General features: G+C 48.2%; 3 protein-coding genes across 45 annotated transcripts in view; 2 read left to right on the top strand and 1 right to left on the bottom strand.

Moving 5' to 3' along the window:
• Positions 1 to 2,945, top strand: part of C2CD3 (C2 domain containing 3 centriole elongation regulator) — a 152,841-nt gene extending 149,896 nt beyond the window's left edge. The window contains exon 34 of one of the 4 annotated variants that reach the window (XR_013362211.1): positions 1,146 to 1,272. Coding sequence is in view for 2 of the 4 variants with exons in the window: in XM_077866960.1 (XP_077723086.1) it covers positions 1,146 to 1,238 (93 nt within the window). In the remaining 2 variants the exon portion in view is untranslated. Of the gene's footprint in view, positions 1 to 1,099 lie in introns of all 4 variants that reach the window. The other 3 variants (XR_013362210.1, XM_077866960.1, XM_077866962.1) reach the window with 3 other exon arrangements.
• Positions 1 to 17,665, bottom strand: part of LOC144294885 (uncharacterized) — a 91,171-nt gene that overhangs the window by 60,493 nt on the left and 13,013 nt on the right. For 35 of the 40 annotated variants that reach the window (XR_013362239.1, XR_013362232.1, XR_013362228.1 and 32 more), the window contains one exon: positions 8,383 to 8,554. The exons of 4 other annotated variants lie outside the window; for them this stretch is intronic. Coding sequence is in view for 2 of the 36 variants with exons in the window: in XM_077867006.1 (XP_077723132.1) it covers positions 8,383 to 8,441 (59 nt within the window). In the remaining 34 variants the exon portion in view is untranslated. Of the gene's footprint in view, positions 1 to 7,704; positions 7,986 to 8,382; positions 8,555 to 17,665 lie in introns of those variants that run through there. One more of the 40 variants, XR_013362251.1, reaches the window with a different exon arrangement.
• UCP3 (uncoupling protein 3) lies at positions 3,594 to 15,847 on the top strand. Its single transcript, XM_077866985.1, has 7 exons — positions 3,594 to 3,750; positions 8,196 to 8,416; positions 8,907 to 9,117; positions 9,407 to 9,607; positions 10,737 to 10,838; positions 11,399 to 11,579; positions 14,048 to 15,847. Exons 2-7 carry the CDS (start codon positions 8,291 to 8,293, stop codon positions 14,160 to 14,162), a joined length of 936 nt encoding a protein of 311 aa, XP_077723111.1. The 5' UTR covers positions 3,594 to 3,750; positions 8,196 to 8,290; the 3' UTR covers positions 14,163 to 15,847.

Below are 17,665 nucleotides of genomic sequence, written 5' to 3'. Positions count from 1 at the left end.
CATTTCCAGAGATGTCACAAGGCTTCTGCACACGGGGAAGAGCCAACGAGTGCTCTGAATCTGGGAAATTCATGGAGAAATACCATGTGGGCTGGAGCAACCAGGGTGGACTTTCTAGAAAAGTTAAGTCTGAGGATGAGCCCAGAGAGAGAACCTGGAGGGCACTAAGGGCCACATGCCACTGGGGATAGAGAAGAGACAGATCTGACTCTGCCACTTCCTTGATAGGTCCCCTCTGGCTTGACTGTCCTATCTGAGCCTCTGTTGCCTCATCTGTAAAACAGCGATAATAACGCTTCCTGGGGTGGTTGTGAGGATGAAATGAGATGACATTTGTGAAAGTGCTTCGCCTGCACTTGGCACTTAGTGAAAGCTGAGGAAATGTCAGCTCCTCCCACTCCTCCCCCACTCTCCTGAAGCTCCTGAAGCTTCCAGAGACCAGCAGATAGGCAAACACACCGACAACTCTGAGACAGGCAGGATGTGCCCTAGAGGGTACAGGGTAATGCAGGAATCCCAAGGAGGGACAGAGTGCCCCCCCTCATCAGTGAAGTGCCCTCAGACCAGGTTGTTCCCCTTCATTTGTTCATCGCCACCCCCCCACCTTCAGCCGGCCATCTCACCCCCTCCCCAGTGCCTTCCTCTAAGGTTGACAGTGGAGCTTTCAAAGCACAGGACTCCACCTCCCTTAAGGCCACATGGAACCGACAGAGGGGCAGTCAGGGGCCCAGACCTGAGGGGTTAAGCCTCAGATGAAGAATATTCCTTCCAAATCCTGTTCCAGCTTCTGTAAATAACCTGATTGGGTCAAGTTAGGATAAGGCCACAGGAGGACATGGGCTGTTCCTACCCAGGTGGTTTCTCCTATCCAGGCCAAGGCAGCCCCCAATAACACAAGGGCACCCTAAGGGCCTGTAAACCACCACCTACACTTTAAAAGGGTGTTATTTACCAGTATCTTCTCCCAGAAAGTTGGATCTCTTTCTGGGTGACAGCTCAGAGGTGAAATGCCTTGCAAGGGTATAAGCCATGCAGCCTGGCTTAAGGGTATAAAGTACACATTTGACAATTAGCCATCAACTCCCTCACTTCCTTTCAGGCACTGTCCCTGCTGAGACCTGAAAATGGGTGTTTCTGATCCCCAGATGCTTGTTGAACCCAGCCACCTTGCAACCAACCTTGGAACTTCTGGCGCCTGTTGGATTCTGGGGACAGGGAGCCAAAGCAGACACACCTAGCCCTGCCCTCAAGAAGCTTCCCAGGCCCATGTAAGCTAAGTCCTCCTTCTGGGTACTCCATGGCCCACAGCAGCCTCCTTGTTTGAGCTCCTACTGTTTTTTGTTTGTTTGTTTTAAAATTTTTATTTATTTATTTTTTAAGATTTTATTTATTTATTCATGAAAGACACAGAGAGAAAGGCAGAGAACATAGGCAGAGGGAGAAGCAGGCTCCAGGCAGGGAGCCTGATGTGGGACTCAATCCTGAGACCGGGGGATCATGCTCTGAGCCAAGGGCAGGTGCTCAACTGCTGAGCCACCCAGGTGTCCCTTGAGCTCCTACTCTTTATCCCACACCATGTACCTGCTGCAATTCACCCACCACCTTCAGGCATTTCCAGCTAGAGCCCAGAACCTACTTCCTGAGCACAACCTCAGCAATCCTAGCAGCCCCTTCCCTTATAAACGCTAACACAACTGCCTGTGCTGCTGATGTTAGGGCAGGGCCTGTTCTAAGGAAGAGGACAGGCACAGCTTTGACTTTGCACTTGAGTGTCTGGACTCATGACCACTTGCCCTGCAGCCATGGCTCTGGACTCAAATCCAGAAATGGCTTCTGCCTACCCCTCTGCCCCACCCAGGTAACTCCCCTCCCTCTCCCTCCCCCTCAACTCTTCTGTCCCCTTACCCACCTCTTTCCTATGTCACCTGGGTCCCAGGTTCAGATGTGCCCCACTCTTCCCCCTCAGTGCCCACAGTAGCAACTGCTAGGGACTCTTCAGGCTGTGCTTCACACACCTTTCCCAGCGCCCTGTGGCTCCCTTCAGCAGCATTCGTGCTGAAGCCTCCATGTCTCAGATGGTAATGGTCACAGCACATAGGATGTTATAATTTAAGGGCTATAGGTAGGCCCTACCATACACTACCAGTAGGACCTGGGTAAGTCCTTGTCCCTCCCTCACACCATTTTCTCTTCTGTAAAATAAGCATTACAAATGTTAGTATGCTCAGCAATAAAAAAGGAATGAGGTACTGATACATGCTATGACACAGATGCATCTTGAAAGTACTATGCTGGGATCCCTGGGTGGCGCAGTGGTTTAGCGCCTGCCTTTGGCCCAGGGCGCGATCCTGGAGACCCGGGATCGGATCCCACGTCGGGCTCCCAGTGCATGGAGCCTGCTTCTCTCTCTGCCTGTATCTCTGCCTCTCTCTGTCTCTCTCTCTCTGTGTGACTATCATAAATAAATAAAATTTAAAAAAAAAGAACTATGCTAACTGCAAAAAGCTAGTCACATACTATATGATTTTATTTATATGAAAGGTTCAGAAATCATACAATAGAGACAGTAGATTAGTGATTGCTTGGGGCTGAGTGGAAGGGAAGAAGGGAAGTGACTGCTGATGTTCACAGGGATATTAAGGGGTGGTGGGTGGGAGTGGTGAAAATATTCTAAAATTGTGATGATGGGGATCCCTGGGTGGCACAGTGGTTTAGCGCCTGCCTTTGGCCCAGGGCGCGATCCTGAAGACCCGGGATCGAATCCCACGTCGGGCTCCTGGTACATGGAGCCTGCTTCTCCCTCTGCCTGTGTCTCTGCCTCTCTCTCTCACTGTGTGCCTATTATAAATTTAAAAAAAAAAAATTGTGATGATGGTTGCATAACCGAACTCTAAAAACCACTGAATCGTATCCATTAAATAGGTGGATTGTATGATATGTAAATTATATCTCAGTAAGGCTGTTATTTAAAAAAACAATTCAAAAAATAATAAAATAAAAAATTAAATAACAGAATCCTGGATGCCTCAGTTAAGCATCTGCCTTTGGCTGAGGTCATGATCCTAGGGTCCTGGGGTCCTGGGATCAAGGCCCAGGTCGGCCCCCCTGCTCAGTGGGGAGTCTGCTTCTCTCTCTCTCTCCCTCTGTCCCTGCCCACTCCCACCCCTGTTTGTGCACACTCTCTCAAATAAATAAAATATTTAAAAATACACATAAATAAACAGAATCCTAATAGTACTTACCTCATAGGGTTGTGAAATACAGAAATAATGTATATAAAGTATCTGGCACATAGTAGGCACCAAGAGCCTACTTAATATTAGGAGAGCCCTGCCCAGCCTATCGTGTGTGGCCCTGACCTTTGAATTCTCAAAGGTGACAAATCCAACCCCTATCCCCATATGTTACCCTTATTACCTGAGGTAGCTCTTCCAGCAGCTGGAAGGAGCTATTTTAAAGAACCACAAGTCAGAGGAACTAAACCAGATCTGGAACTCTGACCTTTCCCCTCACCTCCCTGCCACTCACCAGCCAGCCGCCTCTTGTCAAGTGATCAAGCTGTCAACTAAGCTTCTGTGGGCTAAGGTTTCAGGTCAGCTGGAACGTATAAAGATAGGTGCCAAGCCAGAGGCAGCAGAGACAACAGTGAATGGCAAGGGGGCAACTAGATCCCTGCTGCCACCTCCAGGGATGGAGCCCTAAGGAGCCTTAAGGGAACCCCGTGCTTCCCCAACCCTGGCTGACTCACAGGTAAGACCCCATTCTCCACCACCCCTTCCCCCTCCATGTGCTGCCCTTAGCTTACAGAGAGCGGTCTGGAGCTGATGGGACACCAATCTGGGGTCACTACAGGGCTGGTAGATTTAGTTCCTCCCCAGCCGCGTCAAGAAAGGGAGAACTGCAACCCTGATGAGGGGATACTGGCTGGGCTGTGTCACACCCCCACACCTGTGTCACTCACGCACAACTCATTTTCCCTTTTCTGCTGGCTGCCTCTGCTGTGATTTTGCAAATCTCCATAAGTAATATGGCTTTCTCCTTAGTGTGGCACAGAATCTCCAGAACCCCTCCAGAGCGTTAAGCCCTTTCCCCATGAGGGTCCTGGGGACCCCTTTTCTGGGTAGAGGTGGTACAGGCACTTCTGGCCTTATATACAGGGAGGTTTGCAGAGCCCCCAGAACTCTTTACTCAGGCGGCTTCCTCCGCAGGGATGCTGTGGAGGCTTTGCCAGGAGGGTGAGACCAGGCGGGGCATCTCAGAACGGGGTCCCCTGACCCCTGCTTCAGAGCTGCCATGGAGAACAGATACCCCAGCCCCAGCCTACACCTGAATCAGGATATCTGGCCTTGAGGGCCTCTGAGAATCCACTCTGTAAACAAGCAGCTCCAGGGATCCTGAGCTCTCCCTGAAATGTGAGGCTCTGGACCCTGAAACAGGCATGGTGTCAGACAGACCAGGGCTCCAATCCCAGTCCCATCCCTTCAGTCTTATGATTGGCGGAAGCCCTTGGAGCCTGATGTCCCTTGTTTATGAAGTGGGAATCACTGTGACCACTACTGCATAGCCTTATAAAGGGACTGAATTAGTCAATACCTATAAAGCCCTCAGCCCCGTGCCTCATGCAAGAAGCACTGAGCAGACATTAATGGGGCACTACTACCATGGCCACATAGCAAGAACACCCCATCCATCCATCAAGAGCCCCAGCAGAGCTACAGAGAGAAGAGTTCTTGCTCTCAACTTCACCTTTGCCAGTGGCAAAAGTTCTGCTGCCAGCTAGGTTTTCTCAAGTATCAATTCAGGAGGCTGGAGAATGCATCAGTCACACAGCCCTGGTGGGAATCCCACTTCTGCTCATTATGTGACCTCTGCCCGGTCATTTCACCTTTCTGGGCCTCAGTTCACAACTCTTCAAGTGGAGTAAAAATACCTAACTCGTAGGATTCTTCCCTTAGAGTCTGAGTGGCTACCAAAGGCTTTGAAGAAAGGACACTCCTACAACCAGTAAGAGACATTAGAGAACACAATCCCCAAGGCTTTGAAGAAAGGACACTCCTACAACCAGTAAGAGACATTAGAGAACACAGTCCCCAAGGGCCTCCCTAACCCTGATTGTCAGGCACTCATTCCTGATGCTGGGGCTCTGAGCAGTCCAGCTCACGTCAGAGAAGAGGAAAAGCAGAGGAAATGCCATGGCTTGAAACAAGAGGAGGCAGCTGCTCGTGCATACACCTGCACATGCATTCCAGCCCCAGACAGAGGAGCCAGAGCCTCCTTGCTGGGAACTGAGCCCTCCTGGCAGCTGCTGGTCTCCTGTAGGCAAAGGGAAAGGGGAAGGAGGCAAGTGGAGGACAGGGTTCTCCTAGCACGCTGCAGTCTGTCCCCTCAGCCAGGCTCCACACCACCACCCCTAGGAGCCAGATCCTTCTTGGACCCTCAGGGAGGCAGTACAGAAAAGCAGGAAAACAGGCTGTGGGAGGAGCACTGCAGAGGGAGCCCAAGGCCTGACTGTGTGGCACACACAGGTCTCAGCCTCTCAAGCCATTTTCATTTGCCAAGCTGGTGGCAGCATTCCTCACCAAGCTGTTGTTCTGTATGCATTAATTCTCAGATGGGTTTGCAAATAATTCATTAACTGCAAAGGGCTTTGAATGCCCTCAATAAAAAAGATGAGGTCTGGAAATCCATACTACCATACCCACTGGGGTTTCTAGGGGAAAGGTGAAGGGGCCTCCTCGCCATCAGAAGAATTTAGTTGAGGTTCTGTGCCTTTAAACCAGTCTCTCTCCATCTTAAGCCTCTTTAGCCTCTTTTTCTCATCCATAAAATGGATTTAAATGCTGCCCTGCCTTATTTCCAAGGCCCTTTTGAGCCTAGTATAACAGAGTGAACCAGGATCTGACACTAGTCGCTGGTATATTTAGCAAGCTAATGTCTCAAAGCCTTGGTTTGCTCATCCAAAAGTAAGGGAAAGGAGCAGCTACCTCTCAGGAAAGTTGTGAAAATTCAATGGGATTGTGTGTAAAACTCTACAGAGGGCCTCACAGTCAGGTGGTCATTTTCTCCTCCTCCCTACTTGAATCCATGCGCTGGGCTCTGACACAAGCTCATGCCTTCCCTGCATCTGGAACACCCTTCCTGCTTCAGCTGCTGAAATCCTGCTCACTTTTCAAAGCCTAACTTATGTGACCCTCCTCCCACCCCCCACCATGAGTTGGTTCTTATCCCACCTCACAAACAAAAGACAGGGCCTCCTCCTCCTTTGGGTCGCTTCTTGGTGCTTTCCTGCCCCCTGACATTCGTCCAACCCATCCTGCACTAGTTATTTGTAGGTGTGTCTGATACCCCCACAGAACTCCTGAGGAGTTCCTTGTGGGCAAGTGGCACAGACTCTTTTTGATTATCCTCAGATTCCCTGGAATTCCAAGAACCCAGCATGAGGTTGATCTTAAGGAGTCCGCCAACCATGGCAAGGACTTTGTTCTGAATAAGTGCTCCCTCTGCTCGTTCTCTCTCTCTCTCTCTCTCTCAGATAAATAAATAATCATCTTTTTAAAAATAAATAAATAATAAAAGCATCCCCTTTTTCTGGGCATGATTTAAAAGTTGTCCCACCACACTATGACCCAGGCTTCTAGACTGGGATCCAGTGGCTGGTGAGTTCCAACCTATAGTGGTCAAAAATATCTGATTGCTAAGATAATCACTTACACTTTAGCATGAATTAGAACATCAGTTTCATCTTAAGAACAGTCTTTTTAGGGAAAGCTGGCAGCAAGCATAAGAGTTTAGGTACCATGTAGGTTGAGGGGACAGCACAGAGACAACCAGAGTTCTAAATGTCAGTCCTGAAAGACTTGAGTGGTCACCCTTATCTTTTTGCATCCAATGATAAATTGGTGAACAGGTAATATATTATTCTCATTTACCCAAGGAAGTTAAATGATATTGCTAAGTTCCCACCACCATTACTAAGCCATGAAGACTAGGCAGCTCAGGTCTCCTCACCACAGGACCAGAGTTTTCTTATTGCCCCATAAAGAAGGGCACATACACTGTGCCCACTTCACAGCTCTGTGGGACTGGCCCTGGCTCCAGAGGTGAGGTCACTTAAGAGTCCAGGATCGCAGCACGCTACAGGTATGTGTGAATTGAGCACCAGGGTGTGTGACCTGCTAAGAAATGGCATCAGCACCAAAACCTGATGCACAGAAGTACATGTTATAAGAATGCAGCACTGCCCATGACAGGTGTGACAGCTTTCCAAGGTAACCACAGCTAAGCCAGGACCTTCAGCTGCAAACGTGCCCCTGGTCAGCCCGCAGTAGGATGGGCGCAGGCATGAGTGCACACTGGGAGACGGGGCACCTTCTCTTGATCCAAGATTGATCCTCCTCTGTCTGAGAAACTCGTTCTCTTCAGCTGAGAAGGGATACACTCAGAAGTGTGAGGGGGAAAAAGGCATGTGCTGAGCCAGGCAGATCAGCCGCCACTGCCCCCAATATTAGTAGCAGGACACTCTGTACCCCATCTCCCCAGAAACTCTGGGGAGGAAGGGCAGCGAAGGAGCCCAGGACCAGTCTCCCTCCCTCCTCCAAAGCAGAATACTAGCCCCAGAAATCCCACAGTGTGGGGAGGAAACATCTCTAATCATAGATTAACAATCTCTAGTGACAGAGAAGGAATCACAGGCCAGGAAGGATTTCATTTTAAGTATAATAAGAGTGTATTCAGGCAGTCTTGCAAAAAAACAGGCTTTCATCCAAGATAACTAACAGTTTAGGTGAGTCACAAGGCACAGTCATATTGTTGATTTGGGACCTGAAGTGGAGAGACTGGTAGGCTCTCTGTACACTTCAGGGAGCAGGTCCTTCCCAGGGAGCAGCTTGATGCAGGGGACGGAGAACAGGGTGGTGGGTGGAGTCAGAATGAGGTCTGCTCCCTTCCTGAGCCTCAGTTTCCTCCTCTAAAGGATGAAGATCCACCTGGTCAGTAGAGGGAGGAGGAAGAGAGGGTGAGGATCACAAGAGAGAAGATATGGGAAAGTGACCTGTTCTATAAGCCAAATCCCCTCAGCTAAGCATAGCAGCGCCCAGGCTTTTCTCTTACTAAAGCTTCTCCCAGTGCTGAAAGAGCCTGGGGACAGGTCCGGATGGGCCAAGGTCAATCTGCCTCCTCCGGCCTGTCTCCTGCAGCCTCCTCCCTGCACTAAAGCTCAGGGCTGCAAAGTGGCCTCTCTTCTTGGACCTCACCTGGACCCTGGAGGGACCAAGCAGAACCTTCTGGGACCATGGTTGGACTAAAGCCTTCAGAGGTACCCCCTACCACAGCTGTGAAATTCCTGGGGGCAGGCACAGCGGCCTGTTTTGCTGATCTCCTCACCTTTCCACTGGACACAGCCAAGGTTCGCCTGCAGGTAGGTGCTTTTTGACAAGGGTCATTGTTCAGATCAAAAGAGGGACTGAGTTCTCCACTCCAGCACCTCTTGTGTCTGCCCGCATGCTCTTCTTCACACAGAACTCTGAGCAGGCCACTCACTCCGCTGCTTATAATCCTGCCTCACCATCCAAGACAAAAAAAAAAAAATCTTAGTTCCTTGGGCCCTTCATGGCCTTGCCTTACTTCGTAAACCATAAAGTATGAAGTAAAAGTAACTGTGACCTTGGACAAAACACTGATCACTTGTTGTGGGAAAAACAATATGTCCTCCATTTGCTCTGAAGGCTGAGCATCACACCACGTATAACAGTTCGTGAGCTCTACACTGATGACCTCAGCTGTTTTTACTGGGATGTGATGACTATAATCCTACTTGTTCTCAAGAACCAGCCCTGGACAGGTCCTTCTGCACCCAGCCCCATCTGCCCCCTCCCAGCTCCTCACAACTCTTCTGGGATGTTCCTCAGATCCAGGGGGAGAACCAGGCGACACAGGCAGCCCGGAGAATCCAATACCGCGGTGTGCTGGGCACCATCCTGACCATGGTGCGCACCGAGGGCCCCCGCAGCCCCTACAACGGGCTGGTCGCCGGCCTGCAGCGCCAGATGAGCTTTGCCTCCATCCGCATTGGCCTCTATGACTCTGTCAAGCAGTTCTACACCCCCAAAGGATCAGACCGTGAGTGCCTGGTATCCTGTAGACACCGAGGGGGTAGGCAGAAGCAGACTCTAGGCTAATAGATCAGAGATGAGGGCAGTACAGACTTAGAGGCAGAACTGGGGCATAGAAGGGTGGTAATAGACATTCGCAAGGAGACTGAGCTGCTGTCAGAAATCTGCTGAGCCTCTCTAGAACCCTGGCCTAGAAGAGGCAGGCCTCAGGCAGAGGCAGGCCCACAGAGAACAGCATCAGGCCCAGAAAAGTGTAGGTAATAGAACATCGACCTACTCTCTTTCCTTCTCTCCAGACTCCAGCATCACTACGCGGATTTTGGCAGGCTGCACCACAGGAGCCATGGCAGTATCATGTGCCCAGCCCACGGATGTGGTGAAGGTCCGATTTCAGGCCAGCATACACCTTGGGGCGGGGAGCAACAGGAAGTACAGTGGGACAATGGATGCCTACAGGACCATCGCCAGGGAAGAAGGGGTCAGGGGCCTATGGAAAGGTAGGCCTGGACTCGAGGCTCACAGGGTCGTGGGCAGAGCACTCCTCACCCTTGAGCTAGGGCAGAGAACCGAGCAAGGAGGGAACTCCCAGAATGATATATTTCAGTGATTCTGTAAGATCATCTCAACCAAAACTATCACACTGACCTGCCAGAGTGCCCCAAATTCAGTTCAATTTGTCAACCCTTCAGCATGTGCAGGTTGATGTGCAGGAGACAGAAATGAATAGAAGATACCCACCATGCCCTCATGGCTCTCACAAAGAGAAGAGATGAGATATGTCAAGGAGCAGCCATTCCACAGGATAGGATGTGCTAGGTTCATGTTCAGGTACAGGGCCAGAGGTAGGAGAGGCTGTGCAGGCTCTGAGGGGAAGGTGACCTATAAACTGGGCCTCAAAGGCTCAGTGGGCTCTAGGTGTGTGGGGATGGAAGGGAAGGGCTTTCCCAACAAAGTTCTATCCATAGGACATGGAGAATAGAGGCCACTAGAGGAGGCAGCTGTGAGTTGTCGGGTACAGGGAGAAGTGATAAGAAGGAGGCCTCCTCAGGAGTAAAGTTTTCAAGTTCCCTATGTGTCCAAATGGAGGTCACCTTGACAAATGCTGGAATCTCTCCCACATGTGGACCAGGGGTCATACAAATCCTTGCAGAAGAAACAGTGGCCCAGTGGTTAAGCAGGACCTTTGGGTCATACCCTTATTTGCTTTATGCTTTCCCAAAGCCCAGCCCTCATCTGGGATGTCAGTAGCTTGGTCCTGATGCTCTCCTAGGGCCTCCCAGGGTCACCCAGAGCCTTGCCTCCCTCTTCCAAACAAAGGCTTCCTTGCCTGGTTTTAGCCAGCTGTCAGGGAGGCATATTTTAATCTTGGTAGATATTGCAGATTATTCTCCAAAATGTGGCTCAAACAAACATAAGAAGGCTTCTCTATTTTCTGTCTCTGAGGTGGACATGGATAATTTAAGTGTTAACCCCAGAGAGGAAAGTGTGGAATCTGCTCAACTGAGGCAGGCTCCTCTGAGACCACTAGAATGGAGACTTCTGCCCCCAAACTAGAGCCTGTGGCCTTGCAACCAGAAAATCCATGTCTATTTTTCACTCATCAGTCCCGACTCCATCCTTTAACAGGAACTTTGCCCAACATCACAAGGAATGCCATCGTCAACTGTGCTGAGATGGTGACCTATGACATCATCAAGGAGAAGCTGCTAGACTATCATCTGCTCACTGGTGAGGCCCTGGGCTCCAGGCAGCTGCCCTCCCACAGCAGGGAGGGAACCTGAAATTCCACAGAGTGGGCACCACTCAGAGGTAACAGGGCATTAGAAGGAGCAGAGAGAAGAGTAGTGCCCAATAAAGATGCCCAGTACAGGAATGCCTCTCTACTTGTTAGATGGGATGCTGCTCAATTCATGAATCATTTAATAATGCCAATTAGATCTTAAAAAAAAAAAAAAAAAACCCAGTCACTCATTGTAATGAATGGGAAAGAACCCTGGATAGGGAGGCCAGAGTCCTGGATGCCAGCCCAGCACATCCCATCATGCATCTTTAAGCAAGAGTCGCCTTCTCTGACTTCATTTTCCTCTGCGATCGTTGGGCTGCACAGCCTTCTAACTGTGGCACAGCCCTGTTCTATTCTGCAAGTACTGTGTGAGATTTAGAAAGCACTATCCTTACACTCAATGAGTCCACAGTTTAGTGAAAGACAAAGGATGACACACATGGAATAGAAAAGGGGCCTTTCTGTTATTTGCTACTGATATTTGCTCCTTCCTTCCCTGCTACAGACAATTTCCCCTGCCACTTTATTTCTGCCTTTGGAGCCGGTTTCTGTGCCACAGTGGTGGCCTCCCCAGTGGATGTGGTGAAGACCCGGTACATGAACTCGCCCCCAGGCCAATACCGCAGCCCCCTGGACTGTATGCTGAAGATGGTGACCCAAGAGGGCCCCACAGCCTTCTATAAGGGGTAAGGCTCCCTCTCCTGCATCCAACATCCCTTCCCAGAGAACCTGAGCTTGTTTCCTTCCCTCCTTTCTTTCCTTCCTTCCATGTATAATGTGCCTACCAATGGGTCCACCTAGGGATGTGACGGTGAACAGCACAGATGTAAATGTCACAAAGGACAAATATAAAGAACTATGGAAGTTTAAAAAAAAAAAAAAGTGAACCAAATCTGATTTGGAGAGTCAGGGGAGGTTTACCTGAGAAAAAGAAGTCTAGGCATATGTCAAGTGCTATTTATGCCCAAATTTATTGGGCAAGGGAGAGAGAGGGAAAGGTAGTTGGTAGTCCTGAGACTTTTCTCCAGCCCACTGACTATAGATCTCTACTGATGGTGGCCAAAATGCCCAAAACACATCGTCACATTTCCTGTGTCTTTGCTTTTATCATTCCCTCTTAATGAAATGCCTTTCCCATATCAGGTACATGCTCTAAATCTTAGCCATACTTCAGAACTAGTTCAAATGCCACCTCCCCAACACTCTCAGGTATAAATTTTTCTTCCTCCCTGTGAACTTCAGCAGTAATACCTTGATACCATTTTTATAGCATTTACCACCTCCTACTTAGTGTTATAGGATTTGTAAGTTTAAATTATGCTCCATGCTAGATCACAAGCTCCTTGAAGCCAGAACTGGTGGCTTATATGCCTTTCATCTTCCTAGCCAAAAGCCAGCACTCAATAATGTAGGTTATTAACAATCACCATGATCACTAAGTCACTAAGTACAAGGCCTTATGCAAAGCACTTTATATAGATTATCTCAACAACCCCCTGTACTGGGCAGTATTCTCCACATTTGCTGAGAAAGAAACTGAGACTCAGAAAGGTCAACTGCCTTATCCAAGATCACAAACTTAAAATGTCAGAGCCATGGCTCTAACTCAGATTATCAGATGCCACCCCACATGTTGTCATCCATCCTACTCCCAAGCTCTTGGCTTGGCCCTCACACCTCCCACCACTTCAGCAGATCGTTTTCTGGTAGGCAATGTTAGATTGGACCCAACATGCAATCAGGTTCTCAAACCTGAGAGTGATATAATAAAACTATTTCAATTGCCAGACTGTTCTTTTCCTATAAGTGCTTCTATCATTACAATCATCAGCAGTAGCCACCTGTCTTCAAAGAGCAGCAGACACATACATGACATTTATGGAGCATTGACTGATATTGGGCCCTGCATTGTATACTATACATTAGCTCATTTAATCCTTCACAACAACTCTATGAGGTAAATATCTTACAGATGAGGTCACTAAGGCTTAGAAAGATTAAGTAACTTATCCTAGGTCATAAAGCTAGAAACTGATAGAGCTAGCGTTTGAACCCAGGTCTGACTCTGAAGTTCACATTCATTGCCCCAGTGCTATTCTCCCTGGGGAACCTAGGCTGAGGGTTCTGGAGAAACCTTGGTATGAGGCTATGGTGCCCAAGCAGAGTCCTATAGAGCCAAGAGCAACCAGCCAGGCAAGAAAGTGAGTAGGGTTCATTCCTAGGCAGAAGGATCAGCACAGGTAAAGGCATGGAAGCAAGTCTGGCAGAAGAGGAAAGGACCAGGAGGGTATTAGCAGAGAAAGAGGAGCTAAAGAGGGAGCAGGTCCAGGTCACAGGGTCCACCTTGAGTCTGCAAAGCTGATATGGGGACTGTCTCCCAGCTGTGCTATCACAGGACAGGTAGGCTCTCCGGAGATTAGCTAAACATCATGTCACCCAGTCTTTGCCCTCTGGTGTGCCAGCTTCAAGGTGCCTTGATGGGGCCTCCTCAGGGATGGCCCCTCAGCATATAAATGATTCCAGAAATACCCAGCAGGGTATATGGAGTCAGGTAGTTTTAGTAGAGCTCCTTAACTGCCCTGAGCTTCAATTTTCTTCTTCTCCTCCTTTTCTTCCTCCTCTTCCCCCTGCTCTTTTTTTTTTTTTCCAAAGATTTACTTATTTATTTGAGAGACAGAGAGAGCATGTGAGTGAGCAGAGGGAGGGGTAGTGGGAGAGAAAGAGAGAGAAAGAGAATCCCAAGCAGGTTCCCTGCAGGGAACCTGACAACATAGGACTCCATCCACAACCCTGAGATCACGACCTGAGCCAAAACCAAGAGTTGGATGCTTAACCAATTGAGCCAACCACGTGCCCCTGGGCCTCAATCTCTAAAAAAGAAATGTGGCAACCATCATAGCTACTTTATAGAATTGTGGGAATTAACTGCCTAACACAGAACCTGGCTCAAAATGTGTTTTCTTTCCTTTCCTGACTTCAGCCTCTGCCTAAATTCCTTCAGTAGAGAAAAAAGTCTGAAGAAATCTCAGAAAATGCTCATGACTAACAGAAGCCTAGGTCTTTTGGCACTGACACTGTGAATAGGGGGAGCACTGGTGGTATATTCAGGATTCTTAGTCTGCTCCACCTATGTTTTGGTTGTTTCTCTCAACAGATTTACACCATCCTTTTTGCGTTTGGGAACCTGGAATGTGGTGATGTTTGTGACCTATGAGCAGCTGAAACGGGCCTTGATGAAAGTCCAGATGCTACGGGAATCTCCATTCTGAATAAGGCAGGGCCATGCGGTACTTTGCTGGAACAAGAACCACTGAAGAATGCATTAAAGCAGTGGGTCCATGCTCACACACACCCACACATGTTTACAGAACTGTTTACTTGCTGCTGAGTCAAGAAAGAGAAGTGGAGGAAGGATTCTGGCCTTCAGTGCTTTGTTCTTAAGAACACATTTGTTTTGCACTGACAAGATGGAAAATAAATTATATTAATTTTGGGGACCTATTAAGTTGGATGCCTAACATTTAGGCAAGAGAGAATAAACCAAAACATCCATTTGGATAAAAACAAAAGTTTGCAAACTGATGTCCTCTTAAAAAAAACAATCTGATTAGATGATGAATTGTGTACAGGAAAGGCTGAAAGCATGACAGGACAGGAGTGGCACATGATACTTGGAAATCAGGAGTGGCACAGGATACAAGGGGTTTGGAGAGACGCTGCCAAAGCAACATAGCTGTGTCTGCAGCCTTTGGTTAACTGTGGATCATCAGCCATATGTGCAATACGCCTGCCATTTAGAAGCCATTGAGATTCTAGAAAATATGAAACCAAAAAAAAAAAAAAAAAGAGAGAGAGAGAGAAAGAGAAAGAGAGAGAAAACCTGGGCCAGCATGAGGCTGAGATTTGTAATTGTTCCCTGATGACACTGGAGAATCAAGAGGGAAGACTCCATCTTCTTTCCTATAAAATGGAAATAATAATCCCCTCCCTCCCATCTCACCAGGGATGCTATGAGGATCAAGTGACAAGGTGGACATGAAAGCTCTTATATTCACCACTGTAAACGTAAGGACAAGACCTTAGGAAAGATTTTCTCAAGACAGGGAGGAACTAACAGCAGTTTTTAAAAGGTTGAAAGGTTGTCTAGAGGTTTGACCAAAGGAACCAGGGGCTGGGGGGCCAGGGGTGACAGAGAATGGCGTGTACTAACAGAAGCCCCACTCCCACGCAGTCCTTGCTTTCCAGCTAGATGGTCTGTGAGACCCCTGAAGGGTACTGGGATTGGGGAAAAAGAGGGTGATGGCAGGCTGACAGCCTAAAGCAGCAGGACTCAGTTTTTTGGAAAATTATTATAATTCAATAAAGGGTGTGGGAATGAGAACAGCATAGCCTTTCCCTCCACCCCTTTCTCTTTCTTGGACAGAATGTCCCTTTCTCACCAGGTTTCTTGTTTGCCAGGTCTGGGCCTGTGGTCCCACATGCCCCCACAGCCCAGGCTGGCTGCTCTGCCTTTTACGGCTTTGGCTTCTCCATCTGTATGTAAAAAGTGGGCTTAAACCAAATGACCTCCTTCTGAACTTCACTGGAGCTCTTTCAGGTTGATAATGAGGACCCAGAATGTCAGCTTTTTCTGCTTCTTAGCAGTGAATAGGATTCTGATAACAGAACTGGGTTCAAATGTCCGCTCCCCTCACCTTACCAGCAGCCTAACCACTGGTGTACCTCAGTGTCCTAGCAGAGAGGTGGAAATAACAAACCCCCACCCTGTAGAAGTGCTCAGCATGTCATCCCTCTCTCCCCACTCTGACTCTGGGGGGTGGGGGCAGGTGGGAAGAAGCAAATATCCACTTATTCTCAGCACCTTCCTAAATTTAAATTATAATTTGAGATTAACAACATATACAAACTGGAAAGTCCAAATAAAGGTAAAAAAATAAAGATTATTTTTATTTAATGTCTGGTTTGACTTTCAAATAAAACTCACATTAAAAATTTTCTCTTTCTGGGCAGCCCCGGTGGCTTAGGGGTTTAGCGCCACCGTCAGCCCGGGGTGTGATCCTGGGGACTTGGGATGGAGTCCTGCATCGGGCTCCCTGCATGGAGCCTGCTTCTCCCTCTGCCTGTGTCTCTGCCTCTCTGTGTCTCTCATGAATAAATAAATAAAATCTTTTTTAAAAAATTCTCTTTCTTTTGACTTGACTGGCATGTACAAATCATTCTTATTTTTTTTAAGATTTTATTTATTTATTCATGAGAGACACAGAGCATAACAGACACAGAGCAGGAGAGAGAGAGGCAGAGACACAGGCAGAGGGAGAAGCAGGCTCCATGCAGGGAGCCCGACGTGGGACTCGATCCCAGGTCTCCAGGATCACACCCTGGGCGGAAGGCAGGCGCTAAACCACTGAGCCACCCAGGGATCCCTACAAATCATTCTTAAACTCCTAGTCTCAGTTCATAAATTCCTAGGGGCAGGAACTACATCTTCCATGAATTTCTACATAGTAATATATTTTTTAAAGATTTATGTATTTATTTTAGAGAGAGAAAGAACACACGCACACACAAACAGGGGGAAAGGCAGGGGAAAGAGAATCCTCAAGAATATTCCCTGCTGGGATCCCTGGGTGGCGCAGCGGTTTGGCGCCTGCCTTTGGCCCAGGGCGCGATCCTGGAGACCCGGGATCGAATCCCACGTTGGGCTCCCGGTGCATGGATCCTGCTTCTCCCTCTGCCTGTGTCTCTGCCTCTCTCTCTCTCTCTGTGTGACTATCATAAATAAATTTAAAAAAAATTAAAAAGAATATTCCCTGCTAAACAAGGAGTCTGAAAGCAGGACCCTGAGATCACAACCTGAGCCAGAATCAAGAGTCGGGCGCTTAACTGAGTCACCTAGGTGCCCTGCCCTCTACATAACATTAACACATCCTCTACCCAGAGTAAACTATTCAGATGATGATACCAAAAGAGAGAGGGGATCAATTCTACTAAGAGATATTTTGATTGGGAACAGCACCTTAGTGACCTCTGAGTCCAGGCTTCTGGAAAAAGGAAAACAAGATTGGTGGGAGGTAGGTCTTCCACAGTTTCCTGGGCAAAATATTATATCTCTTTCCCCACTTCTTAAAGGCAGAGGTTGAACCAAATGACCTAAAGCTCTAAAGTTCAGTGATTTTAAGAACTGAAACAGCTTCCTCTAAGCCACAGCATGCAAGCCCTTCCTAGTTCTGGCCCTAATTTCTGCCATCAGGAACTTAGGGATGAGATCTTGCAAAATTGTCAGATCATCAGCTGAGGCCCACAGAAGGAAGCTGGCTTCTTAGCTCTCTGCACCCATCCCGCACTGCACACCCACAGACACCTACTTCATCAGTCATTAAGAGGATATCTGCTTTGGGGTGCCTGAGTGGCTCAGTTGGTTAAGTGTCCAACTCTTGATTTTGGCTCAGGTTATCACCCATCTCAGGGTCCTAAGATTGAGCCCCATGTTGGGCTCCTTACTCAGCATGGAGTCTGCTAAAGATTCTCTCTCTCCCTCTTCCTCTGCTCCTCCCCTATTCCTGCACACACACACTCACTTTCTCTCAAAAAAAAAAAAAAAAAAAAGAGTTTTCTTAAACTCTTCTGGTGTATCAAGCAAAAATGACATAGTTTAGGCCCCAACTCAGTCACATTAGTGACATAACGGATAACTGACTTCACATAAATCTTGTAAGTAAAGGTAATATTTTTTTTTAAGATTTTATTTATTTATTCCTGAGACACACAGAGA

Source organism: Canis aureus, chromosome 23, assembly GCF_053574225.1.
Source record: "Canis aureus isolate CA01 chromosome 23, VMU_Caureus_v.1.0, whole genome shotgun sequence".
Classification (NCBI taxonomy): domain Eukaryota; kingdom Metazoa; phylum Chordata; class Mammalia; order Carnivora; family Canidae; genus Canis; species Canis aureus.
The sequence above is the reverse complement of the archived record's forward strand: the minus strand, read 5'-3'. Positions and strand labels throughout refer to the sequence as shown.